The sequence below is a fragment of the Lasioglossum baleicum genome, chromosome 9 (assembly GCF_051020765.1).
Source record: "Lasioglossum baleicum chromosome 9, iyLasBale1, whole genome shotgun sequence".
In the NCBI taxonomy this organism is placed as follows: Eukaryota; Metazoa; Arthropoda; class Insecta; order Hymenoptera; family Halictidae; genus Lasioglossum; species Lasioglossum baleicum.
The window spans coordinates 17269730-17283093 of record NC_134937.1 but is presented as its reverse complement, the minus strand read 5'-3'; the positions used below and the strand labels follow the sequence as shown (position 1 = coordinate 17283093).

At 46.8% G+C, this 13364-nt stretch overlaps 1 protein-coding gene across 3 annotated transcripts in view; it reads right to left on the bottom strand.

Annotated features, from left to right (window-relative positions):
* Positions 1 to 5905: 5905 nt before the first annotated feature.
* LOC143212001 (frequenin-2) overlaps positions 5906 to 13364 on the bottom strand; it is a 41753-nt gene continuing 34294 nt past the window's right edge. For all 3 annotated transcript variants that reach the window (XM_076430242.1, XM_076430243.1, XM_076430244.1), the window contains exons 6-8: positions 12114 to 12192; positions 11113 to 11201; positions 5906 to 6509 (exon numbers count right to left, since the gene is read on the bottom strand). In XM_076430242.1, coding sequence (XP_076286357.1) covers positions 6342 to 6509; positions 11113 to 11201; positions 12114 to 12192 — 336 coding nt within the window. In that variant the 3' untranslated portion in view covers positions 5906 to 6341. The remainder of the gene's footprint in view (positions 6510 to 11112; positions 11202 to 12113; positions 12193 to 13364) is intronic.

Here is a 13364-nt window from a genome sequence, read left to right as displayed (position 1 = left end):
AATTATATTGGAAAGAACAAATTAACAAATTCACAACAAAGTAAAAAATCTAGCCAGAAACAGGGATCGAAAAACCATAGTATTTTTTCCGACTTCCTCCGAGACAATTCTAGGAAAATTAAAAACGGGGGAAAGTTAGTGCTCGACGTTCTGCGAAATTTATCCCGAGCCCTAACAGGAGCTCCTGTCGCAAGAATAGCAATTCCCCGGATGTTCGGAGCCGGGCAAGGAGTCTGGGAAATTACAAGGAACGAGGGAAAATCCGCTTCGTTGTTCCCGTCCTTTCTCGAAGTTTCGGAACGGTTTTAATCTAGGCACGCACCACGCTCGATTAATCCGCGGATAATTTTCTTCCTAGACTTTTGTATGTGTGTGTGTGTGTGGAATAGTGGGCGACGTTCGTGGGCGTTCGCTCCTGGAAAAATAACGGGGGCCGATCGCTTCGACGTTACGATACCAGCCAACCAATGAATTTCCCGAAACATGCGCGCCGCGTTGCCATCATAAATCAGGAAAAGTTCAGGGAAACTTCTCGACAAGGCTGCTGCGCCAGGATGAAGAAGAGTTGCCAGTTTTTCGGCTGTTTCGGCTGCTCGAGATATTTCGTGCGCGGAAACCGCGTTTCTGGAGTACGGTGCTCGTTGCCGCGCGTTGCGCAATTCCAAAAGAGTTCTGCAACTTCGACAGCACGTCTTTCGTCGACGAATTTTTCATATTTTCGACAAAGTGTAATTCGTAGACAGCAACATCGAAATTTTCAACGAACTTAAGTGAAACAGAAATTCATTTAAAATTGAGTTCTTCTAATGTTCTTACTTTTTTAAATCACGCTCTCGTTTTTTGGCGTAAAATTCTCTGTCCAGTAATTTACTTTGAACTAATTTACCGAAGCTATGAAACTTTAAAAAAGTGCGGGAGGTGAATTTTCACGGAAGGGTTGCGCGAGTGTCGGACGTCCAATATTTCTTCCTGAATTTTAATAAAGTTACCAGTCTCGACGTTAATCCTCTGACAGCGAGGTTCGGGTCCATTGTGACCCGCAGCATCAAAATCTCCGTTAGCCAGTTTCTGGTGAATTAAAAGAATGAGCTGCGGTCCCATTAGAATTACAAAGAAAATATTGAAGGCGTTTAGAGGTGGTGTTATTCCCAGCCCATGGAAATTGTTAAGGAAAGAAATGTGTACGTAGACCCCGTAATTAATTCACAGAATTTTTATCTTGCATAAAAATTCGCCGTCTAATTATAAGAATGGTTCGCTATCCGAGGAATGAAACAAGTTTTCTTTGAAACGGTGCTTGAACTTCGACCGTACTTGGAGCGAACCTGCTAAATAATACATGAAACGATTAACCGGGGAACCTCTCGACGCTAATCATGCCGCGCCGCACCGGATGTGTAATCGTCCTGTATTTGGATTAGCCGGATCGTAACTCGCGGCAGAGAGAATCGTAAAACGCGAAGTGGAAAAGCGAGGGATGCAATCTACGAATATTGCATTCAAGACAGTCTGCGTGTTCTCTCTGGGATTCCCGTGCCGTGCGTGCACGCGTTATCATTGCGTAAGATCGTTAGGCAGCCCGATTACAGAGAGAAGTGGGCGAGCTGGACACGAAGGGGGTGGTTTTACCAGTTCGAACAGTGTGTACCATAACAGGATGCTGCTGCGCAACAATTTGCGGAATTAAGGCAGAAAAGAACAGAGAAAACGAGCGTGGAGATTTATGGGGGTGCGGCTTGGCTCTTGGAGAAAATGGCGGCTCAGCGAATTAACCTCTCGCCCTATTTAATTTTGATCTTTCCTGTTTAATCTCGCTGGGTGCTCTGCACGCGTCACGCCCGGAAATAAACTAATCTGTATTCTTTCATCCCTTGAAAACTCATTTCTGTAGTGACAGATAGACTGTCGAGAACTTGCTTATTATGTATGGAATGCAAGAGAAGATGTAATAAATAGATTACGGATATCCATCAAAATAAAACTTGTCTGCATCAATTACGAGAAAAGAATATAAAAATGGATTATCATTAAATAATGTATCGGTAATATTATTTGATGTCTCTTCTACTCATTTTTGCCACGAATGCAATACCCCGGTCAGAAATGGCTCGATCGATCAAATCAACTGTAATCACCTTGTAATTATTCACATTTGCAATGTGATAAAGAATTCGTTCTCGAAGAACGGCGCAAAAAATGCAAATAAAATTGCAGTCCTGAATAAATTGCTTCTGTTTGGCGTTTTGTAGGCTAACAGACCGGAAACGTCTGAACGGCGACGCAGTAATAAAGTTTGGCGCCCCATGATGTCCCGGAGACGTAATTTTCGAGGTTGAAGAATAGGGTCGTTGCGAATTCGAGTCAAGGATTCTTCGTTCGCGAAGATAGAACGCCGGGGCTGACTTTGACAGAGAAAACGGCGTGTTAACGGCACGCTTCGTTGGAATTCGCCGGAGACGGTGAGCTATGGGGGAAGGAAAAAATAGCACGGTTACGGCACGGCGAAAGGTGTCCTTTGGCCGGTGACGCGCGGCGGAAATTCCTCCGAGAATTATTTCTAGGACGGAAGAGCTCGAGATTAATTGCTGCTCCCGAAGGCGCTCGCTGCACAACGCGGGCCCATGATGCCGTTTAATTAACCCTTCCACGGTGAGTGCATTTCGTTGTCGACTCGGCGAACACGCGAAAGAATTTCGCCGGACCGGAACCCGACACGCTTCCGTCACGATTTCGTTAACGAACAATTAGTCTCGCTTAATCGAGCATCGATCGCCCAAAATTTTCGACTCGGCCCAGCGCCGATACAGGCTCGCGTTTCTTCCGCAGCTTCGTTCAGCAATTTTCTACAATTTTGCCAACTTTGCAGCTTCGTTCGTCAATTTAAAAAAGAAATTTCTAATGTTGCATTTGCCACTCTGCGACAATTGTACTATTCTTTCGTGTAGCTTTCTATTTTAAAATCGTCTGTTTCGTTCTTTGCCGTATAATTACTTCTGTTTCGTGTCAAGGGTCTGCAGTTAACCCTCCTACGCTTCTCAACCCTTTCGATGTTCCCGTCGAGCATACTCGTCGTGAAAGGATGGCAATTTTTTATTTAACGTCGAGCACACTCGTCCTCGCTGAAGCATAATTAACCACGCGGTTTCAACATTCAATGGTACAGTCGAACGCTTAAGAATGGTTGCGCAAGATCAATTTCAAAAAATATTGATTATGAAACATTCAATGTGTTCGTATAGTTTTCGAATATAAGTAGTCAAAGAAAGAAGTTTATTTACGAGAAGGAACGTTTGAAGACGCGAAGAGCGAAGGAGTCTCGCTGAGACATTTCCGCAAGAATGTTTAAAGATTGTTGAAGAGAGCTCACAGGAATAAATAGCCGGGGGTTTTGTTTGAAGGGTCAAAGAAGAGGGCCAAGAGACAAGTTGGTAGAGAGACGAGAAAAGCACGAACGTCCGACTGTAAAGAGCAGTTTGCGGGGGATGGGAGCTCGCGAGATGTAACGAGCGTGGCAACGAGGCGCTTGTTAACGAACCGCGCGTGAATCTGGACCTCGCGTCGAAAAACATGATAAAATTTTATTTGCCGTCGACCGGTCGTTTTAATTTTTGATCAACGATCCCCGGGTAAATCGGGACTCTCCAATTCGCCGCTCGTTATTTCCATTGAATTTCCGTTTGAACAGCCCTGCAAAACAATCCTCCCACCCCCCAGTCGGGTCTCGCGAATTTGAAATTCTGATTTTCCGCGTGAGTTTCGAAGAGGTTCAAAAGAGCGGAACGGAGGAGGCCGACATCGCGGAATGTTTCCCGTACAGTTTTACGATCGGCGAACCGAATACCGGAGAACCGAACAAGTAGCTTCCCTTCGTCCCTCTGTCTCCGTCTATCTATCTTTGCTTCTCGTTTTTGTTGTCCCCGAAAGCTGCTGGCTGTCGAGCCTTGAATTTTTAACGAGCCTTCGTCTGCTGGAAGCTCGTTTAAAGCGTAATGCTGTCGAATGATTCTTTAAAGGGACGGGCTGCCTCGGGCCGCGGTAAATACATAATGCGACGGAAAAACCGAAACGGAATGAGCAAGTCTGTCCGGTACACGCTTTTGTCCCACGGTAATTCAAACACGATTTATCTTGCATTTCCTTACGAAATATTCCAATCGATGGATAATATGATCGAAGTTCTAATGGCCAGAAAGAGCAGAACATAAGAAAATGGCTCACTTACAGGCTTATTTGAAGTCTCAAACAATAATTTACGTTGTTCGCCGAGGGTGTTCACGCGCGATAAACGGCACGTGTTTCCCCGATCGATCGGCAAGGAAACAGCAAGCTTTGAATGCACCAACAACAGCAGCATTCTCCTGGAACATCGCGCGATTCCACGGAAGAACTCGACTCGCAATTGGTTGTTCTGGCGTCGTAAGGAGCATTGATCGCGCAAATGGAAATGAAATTTGCAAGCTCCGGAAATACTGAGTGTTCGCGGGCGCGAGACGAGGCGCGAGAAGAGAAAGGAGAGCGAAATTGTCTTGCTCGGGGCAGGAACCGAGCACCGAGAAACGGAAAAACGTGGAGAGAACGGGCATTAGCGCGTGCCGGTTGAAAGGTCGGGAAAATTTAGTCGGCCGATCCGCGGCAGCCCGTTCCTCGTATATTTCTGCCCCGGGGAAAGTTCGAGTCTTCTTTCTGTTACATTCTGCCCACGAATCCGCTGGATTCCGTTCCGCCCACGCGCGGCCGCGAGCGAAAACCGCTTCGGGAAACGCTCGGCCTTCCCACTTCCCTCTTACTTTAATCACTTCCCAGCCTCTTTCATCGCCGCCCTTCCGTTCCCCTTTCTTTCAACCCTTCGACCGTATCGGAAAGTATTAGGTCGGCCTGTGGGCACTCGAGCGTTCAATATTTTCTTGAACAGACAGAAAGAACGAGTTGACCTAATATATTTGATTCGTTCGCCGGATCAGGCGAGAAATTTCTCGCTTCACCCGGTGCACTCGATGCGCCGATCCCAGATAAATCTTCCGGGTGAAGCTGAACGCATAAGCGTTCGGGGGTCCGATCGATAAGCGGCCAACGCAATTGCACTCGTCTATCCTCGACGAGTACTTCCTCCCTTTGGCCAACGTTGCTTCAACTTTAATCCCCGGGATATCTCGTTTCCTCCAGCGAACGCCGCGTCGCGTCGCGTCGTGGGAACCGCGCGACAGCACAGTTCTCTCGAAACGGTGTCGTTATCGTTTCTCTCCATGATTCCATCGGATCTCCGCTATCTCTCGCGAAAAATATCTCGTTCGACGGATCGGTCGTTTGCCGGTGCAACCAGGCCGCGGATCTTTGTGCAGAACGCGAGTTCAGTGCACGTCGGCGTCGATTATAAGTAGAACACGGACTTGATGCATTCATGAAGGAAATGAGCTGGCGCCGATTCAAACTGTTAAAACATTAAAAGAATTTAAGAGTGGAAATTTCTTTCAATCATAGCCAAATTCAATTTTCATTCAACTTTGGTTTTTCAAAGTTACAATTTTTAATTTTCACAAGGATCCGCGGTCTACGAACATTTGTGTCTCCGTACCGAGAAACCACTCCATGAATAACACAATCGTGAAACGCGTATAGAGAAAATATTATATCAACCATTTCGCTAGAGAAAACAACAGTTGCGTCTACAACAACCGAACCGAAAGAGAAGCGTGCAATTTCGTCCCGGACAGTGTACACAAAACTGTTCCCCCGTTTTTAGCACACATTCTAAACAATCTCTCGACGATCGGCGTTCGCGATTCCGACGGAATATTTCCCCGACAGGGAAGCGCTTTTTCCCGCATTTTTGCGAGCACCGTCGAATTGAAATAGCCGTGCGTCCGCGATTTTCGCGGACTGCTCTCTGCAGAGTTCACCGTTCACAATTCGCACGATGTGTTCGAGGTGTTCGCCGGCGTCGTTCGTACGAAAGGATCGAGAGTCGAGCACGAAGAGCTAGGATAGATCGGCGGCTACTCGACTTCCGCTACTCTTTGAAACATCTACGAGTCCTAAGAATATCGTCGCACGGTCGTCGGAACGGTAACGGCCGTGCCAATAGGAATAAAACCGTTTGTCTGCGAGAAGAGAAGGATAAAGAGAAGTGTTTCGAAAAATGCGATTTGCCGTGTCGCGTCGTCTTGTCGACGTCGTTCGGCGTCGTTTAGCGTATCGAGAGGCGGTGTACGTAGGTACCTGGTCGCGCGTGATCGATCGCGCGGTTCCTCGCTCATCCTTATCCTTAGCAGTCGAGGTTATCCTTGTCCTCGATCCTCCTCTGTTCTCTCAACGAGGGAACGGACAGAACCAATTCTCTCCCATTACGCGTAGTCCAACGACAGAGCCTGCACGATCCTCGGGTCGGCCTTGCTGGCCTCCCGGAACTCCTCCAGCGTCAGCCTGTTGTCGTGGTTCTTGTCCATGAAATCGAAGATCTTGTCCACCCTTTCCTGCGGCGTGTCCGTGTGCCCCGCCTGCGGTTCCTGCCCCTGAAACATTCCCAGCAAAACCCCGGTTAAACTGATCCTCTGACCGTTTCCTACTTGTCCAATTCCAGCTATCTACTACCATCGCCATCGAGACGTACATTCTATAGTCTTTATCTGCCTCTCCCTCTTTTCTCTCTCTTTTTGCCTTCCAGCATCCCCTTCGCAAGTCTTTTTCCCAAAAGAAACTCCACCTTTGGGTGAACTGCTGCATTGTGCGAATTCACTGAACGAAATCGAGCCTCTGAGACTCCTCGAAATTGCTGACTACCGAAAATGCAAGAGCCCGGGTCTCCTTCCGGACACTATAAATCGACCAAAAAATTGGCACATCGAGTTCCAGGGGACCAATGTAAAGCAGAAGCTTCGATCGTGGAATCTACGAGGGGTTGAGTGAGGAAAAACATTTTTTGAGGTTCATACGGACGTTCGAGTTTGTCAGAGAACCAACTCGAACCTACTCCGTCAAAGTGGACTAAAATTGTAACTGAAGATTTCAGTTAAATTTTTACGGGCTTGATGTAAAGAGAAGACTTCGAATCTAGGGAGGTTTGCGAGGGGAAAGAAATGTTTCAAGTTGTGCAGACAAATTTGAACATGTCAAATGTACGATGAAAAGTGCACGCATCCAGTTGTAGCTAAAAAAAAAATTCGAATGTTTCGGAGGTGTTGCGAGCACGTCATTCAATTTAATTAAATTACCCGGCACTACAGCGCGAAGCAGTATACGATAAATTTCAGTGAGGTCATGGCAGTCCCTCGAGTACCATTACAGTGTTAATCGCTCTGGCTCGCGAACAGCTCGATTGACGGTCACGTCGAGCGATGAATCAAGATGACAGGTGACGATGCATTAGTTCGGCGGAAGAATTGACTCACGGTAACGCGATCGTGCGACGTAACGAGAGGCGAGGGCGAAAGCTAAAAGTTAAAGGCGCCGCGTCTATTCTCGGCGGTATAAAAATCGCGGAAAGTGGGTCGTGAACTTGGACGCGAGCGCGCGGCATTAAATGAAAAACGACAGGAACGCGGCGTGGCGGGTTTTTTGAAAAAGCAAGGGAAGCTGAAAAGCTGCGACAGCAGCCGGTCGCTATGCAAACTATGCGAGTTTAAGCGAAGTTGCGCGTTTCCCAAGCTCGGGCGTACTTTATATTTTCGTTAAAGAGAACGGGGCGCGCAGGCCGCGCTCTAATCCCCCGGAGTCCCGATACGTTTGCAACGTGCATCGAAACCGGGACACCGGCTACAAAGGCGGACTTTTATTCAATGATTTCTCGCGGCAAAGCGTGCAGCAACGTGGCACAATTTCTGTTTTAAAACGAGATAGAACAGGCCGCCGCCAGAGCCGAGCCGAGTTTTATCGTTGTATCGCGACGCACGCGTACGCCCTGGCAGATTTTTCCTCTTTCGCGGCCGCGAAACGCGAGAGATCCGCGATACTGCTGCCTCGTGGAAGCCGCGAGATCGTTTAATGCGATCCAGGCGAAGGGAAATTGGCTTGCCGCGCCATTTTTCTTTCACCATCACAATGCCGGCAAGGATTTATGCGCGGCATCGACGTTTCCTGAAATTCCCGCGGGATATTGAAGTCGCGCGAGAATCGAGCTCGTTTCGTCGTTGGTTGCCAATTTTTATGGGGAAGAAAAATCGTCTGGATGACGACACGGGAACCAAGCAGAGAAATCTGTTTTTAATGACGCCGATGAGTTGAATTTTATCTATATTCGCGAGGAATTCTGATGTGTCTCGTTCGTATGATTGTTAATGGTCCCCAGCGTCAACCATATACTTGCGAAAAAGACCCGCTGTCCGTGCGTTAAACAAACGATGGTCACCCCAGTGTAGTTATTAAGTCCGCCGGAAGGTCCCGTCCGTTTTTAAAAAGTCAATCGGGCTGCGAGGGCGGCTAATCGGAGTTTTTCGTGTCGAGATGATAAGCTCGGAAGAAATCTCGCACGCGGATCGGCTCTCCCTCCTTCAATGTTTAACATTCATCGGCGGTTTAACGCTGCTAAGGCTGAAATCACGAGCAATTATCGCCGCGATGTCGGCCCCTGATACTCCGGCATAAGAGCACGAGAACGAATAGCAAATCAACGGCACAAAACAGAGTGTTGTGTTCGTCGAGGCAACGTTAATCCCCGGTGAAATTAGTCTCCCCGCAGACTTTCAAATTTTATCGGAGTTTCATATCTTTTGGGTTAGTGCTTTTTCAAAGCACCGAACACTCTAACAGAGATACAGCGGAGTCACGATCCAACAAAACTGGAATTGCACCATCTAAGCTGCCTCGTAACATCCTCCGAGAGGGTTCTTCCGACATCAAGACTCTACTGTAGTATTGCCCGTTCGATTAGGTCACGTCCTGCGTGTAATTTGTTTACTCGTAAAGTCGCATCGATCTTCTCCGCTTCATAGGTCCGCAGAGTTGACATAACAGTGCTTCACAAAACAGAACTACCGCCCGTGGGATTGGATAATGTCACGCTGTGCAGCATTTATTTATTCATAATATTTACTCTGAACGCGATACCGTCGCGGCTTTTATGTATTTGCGATCGAGCACGCGAATGGAACTGTTGCTTTAAGCTTCGTGTTTGTAGATTACAAGAAACAGCTTGCAAACGGAGTTTCGTTTCCCGCAGTAATAATTGACCTGTTCGCAAACCGAAACAATTAATCATCTTCCAAGTTTGCTCTGCCAAGCTTTTCACGTTTCAGAGTGACTTACTTAATAGTCAGTAAATTAAAGGAACTTGAAATTGAGAGACAAACGCGAATTAGGCACACATCGGCGTGAGGATTAATATCTTTTGCAAAGTCCAAACGAGACGTCCATTACTGTTAAACTTTTTATATTCGACGTGCTCAATTGACCGTCGCACGTGTGAATTATTGTATGATTGGCAACAAGCGATCGTGTGTGGATTATTGCGCTGACGGATGCAAATGTGCGAAGCGTCGCGTGCTTTCCGGGCTCGACGCGTTCTCGTTGCAAACGATTGTCCGTAATTGACGGGCCGCAATTTTTCGGTGACAAATGAAGGTGTAATTCTCCGTGGAGTCGAGCCGCATCTGTAGCCAATTTGCAGGTACATGGCCAGTCGAATCGAGGACAAACGACACGGCAATTACCAGGAATGGTCGCGCGGGCGTTATCTGCACGGGCCAAAAGGTGATACGCGTAATCCTCCGTTAAGAAAAAACCACGGTTCTCGCTCGCTCGTAAATCTCGCGAGATAGCCGTCAAATGCGCGCGCGCGCATGATATTTTATAGGTTTGGAATGGCGGGGGGCAAACAAGCTGGCGTTCGGCCAACCGCGATTAACGAATATGAATGGACCGCAAGAGCAACGTTGTCTCCTGCGAAATGAGTGGACACGGGGAAACGTTCATGATTCTCCGAGTGGCTTCTAGCACCCCTGACGGTCTCGTGCCACCCCGTGCACCGGCAGCGATAACGACCGTAACAGTTCGCTGCAGAATGCGCCGGTCTACCACCGAAACTCCGGTCGCATAAATAATGATTATTCTCGCGTGCCATAGCCGATCACTGTCTACTGTCTCGAAATTCGCGCGGTGTTCACTTAACGCGAGCCTGCGAAATATCGACAGGTCGATGCTGTACGAGTCCCAAGAAACCGCGCGATCACCATCCGTCACCGGAAATGCGATTTGAAAGTTGCGAAATGTGCGGGCGACGCGGCCAAAACCGAAACAAATTGCGCTCCGACCGCCGCGGTAGACTCGAAAATCGATTTTTATCGCTATCCATTCGTCCTTCGGTGTTTTATTTAATAAGAACGCGAGGCGATCGCCATTTCGCTCGTAGCAAATGCGATTTTGGAGGATACAGACGAAGCAGAAGAAGGCTCTGATGTGGTAAACAAATGAGAGTTACACGCGTTGATCACCCTGTATATTTCAATGACAGAGCGTTGGAGGTTAACATGTGTTTCCATATTTTTCTGAAAATCGTGAAGTACATCAAGCAATTGTTAAAAGGAAAAGGCAAGTCCTCGCGCCGCACGAAACAGGCCAACGTCGACAAAAAAGTATGTATTTCATGAATATCTTTTTCAACGTTATTTCCGTGCATACTGAAATATTGTTTATACAGCGATCGAGAGAGCCGAATGTTATCAAGCAGTGAGAGCCAACCGGATCTTGATTGTTCGGCTTTTGCACGATCGAATGGGTTGCTCTTTGTACGACGTTATCGGTTTGTCCAGACGGGAAAAGTGAACGTTCACACAGCGAGCGAACCGAATGCTGTCAGGAGTTGACAACGACCAAATCTTGATTGTTAGTTTTTGCACGATCGAATGGATTACCGTGGTTTTTCGGCGGAGCTTTCACGGCTGCCGATTCCCGGCAACGTTAACGAGACAATCGTCGAGAGCGCAATCCGGTGAGCCGTTGTCGACGGTGGCTGGCTAGATAGTGCCCGTTTAAGGTTAATCGCGTCCCGTCGACGAGTTTTTACAGTCGATCGAGCGAAACACCCGAGTTCTCTCGCAGATCCAGGGACGAGCCGCTGGCTCTCCGATGCGAGAACCGAGCGACGATAACGAGACCATTGTCGAAGGAGAAATGTGTACTCACTATCATCTCGTATATCGCCTCCACGATCTTATACATCTCGTCTCTCGTGATGAAACCATCGTTGTCCACGTCGTACAGTCGAAACGCCCCTGAAACCAAGAAATCGATTCTCTGTAATCGGTCGATGTGCTGAACAATGATCGCTAGCAGATTTTTTAGTAATTTTTTAGTTGATAAATTGACCCGGCTCCTCGTCCTAGTTTTTATAAAATGATCCATTAAAGTTTTGCAATAATGATCCGCAGTCAAATTATTGCAAATTCGTCTCCCGTGAATGCGCGATTTCATAAAAATCAATTTTAAGCGCTAAGTGGACTTTCACACATAATGGGCTTTGAAAATGCAACAGGTCAATAAATATATGCAACGTGCTCGCTGTTGAAAGACTGTCAAAGAATATTCTTTTTGCAAGTATCGAGCGCGCCATACAGTGCACCCGTGTCACAAACTATAAAATGCAAGGCGATTGAAAGAGCAATTCATGATCGCGAGCTTTTTGAACTTTATAAAATTATGATCTGAAAAAACTAATATGATCCAGATACATCAATCTCGCAATTATGTGGACATTGAAAGTCGTAGTGGATAGTATAATAGGGTCGCATCGGTACCTTCTGCTAAATTGTTTCAATATTTCAATAGAACGTCGCAGCTTTTAATCAATATTTCAATAGAAATTTACATTATCGACGTTTGTTTGCATTATCGACATTATAAACATTCGCCAGGAGAGTCACACACCAAATAAAATGCGTACGACTAATCCTCTCGCGAGCTCGCAAAGCGAGCGAGCAACAACTCCCCTCTAGTATTGTATAATAATAAAACTTGCACAAGATCTAAATAAATAGATCCTTGTCATTTGTATAAGCTAAAACATTTTAACCGCTTAGAAAATAAAATCTGAGATCGGTTATGTGACTGGCGCTGGCAGGCTCAGCGTTAAGGGTTAACAAATAGACTATCAGCAGGCGCCATTGAATGTAGATTGTCATACTCACAGTGCAGTTTCTCGTCCAAGTCGCCCCGCGACGTCACCGAGAGCGCTCTTATGAATTCCTCGAATTCTATCGTGCCGTCCTGCAAGAGAATGGTCCGGATCCAATGGCACATTGTCGTCTCTCCATCGAGGCGACGAGGTGGGCCATCGCGAAAATTGATTGTCCGGCGTGTTACGAAAGCAGCCATTTGTAAAACGTTCTCGCGTTCGCCGAAAACTGTTTACCACGACGAGGAAAATCGCGGGGGCGAAGAATCGTGAAATATCGTCCGGCGGGGACACGAGGACACCACGACAAGCAACGTAACGTTTCAAGCCGCGGGCCATTAAACGCGCAGACGACGCCGCTCCTGTCTGTTTCCAGTCCCCGGTGGACAATGCCACGAGTGGATCAACGAGAATGGGAAAAACACGGGAATGTAGAGGAAACGGTAAAAATATGACACACCAAGGCTTTGACCAATACGCAATATTGACACTTCAAACAGATTACCTACCGGCGATTATTCCATAATTTTTGAAAGCTCGTGGCTGAAGACTTCTTAATTTCAATTTCTTTTCAGATTTTTTAATTTAAAACAGTTATAAAATCGGAAGCATATTTTACGCTCCCTCTGCCCCATAACAATATGAGCAGACTATGAATTTAATTTGTCCCATAATAATAGTAACAGAAGAAAATAAATATCTCGAAATCAACTTACAGCTGCATTCGCCAATAATTCCCAATAATAGTTTAAATATTCACTTGTTACTATTATTATGGGACAGAGGGAGTATTTTATGTCTTAAAAAATAAAATTGGTGTCTCGTATTCGTTCCCCCTCTTTCACGCGCTTTCTCTTTCGCGATACGAGCATCGTGAATCGTCCGAGGGCTCCGAAATTCTATTACCGAATGCCGTCGCGGTTTTATTCCCGTCTCGATGGCCACTTTTCTCTGCAATAAAACGCGAACCAGCCGTCTAAAACGATGGGGTCTCTCGCCTCTATCGACGGATCTTTACGCAAGATAAAAATTGTACGCGTCAGCTCCGGGAAATACACTGAGAGCTACTCACATTGGCTCCGAAAACCGACGATGTTTCAACTGTTACGATATCGTGAAAAAGAGGGTCTCGCTCGTAAACCTAGATCCGCTTTAAAGCCTCCAGTCTCGCAATCGGTTCCCGCTAGAGCAAGTTACACCACAAGAAGCACCCTAAGCTCTAGTCGTAAGATGAACTTCTGTTTTCGTTTTATATGTCAACTAC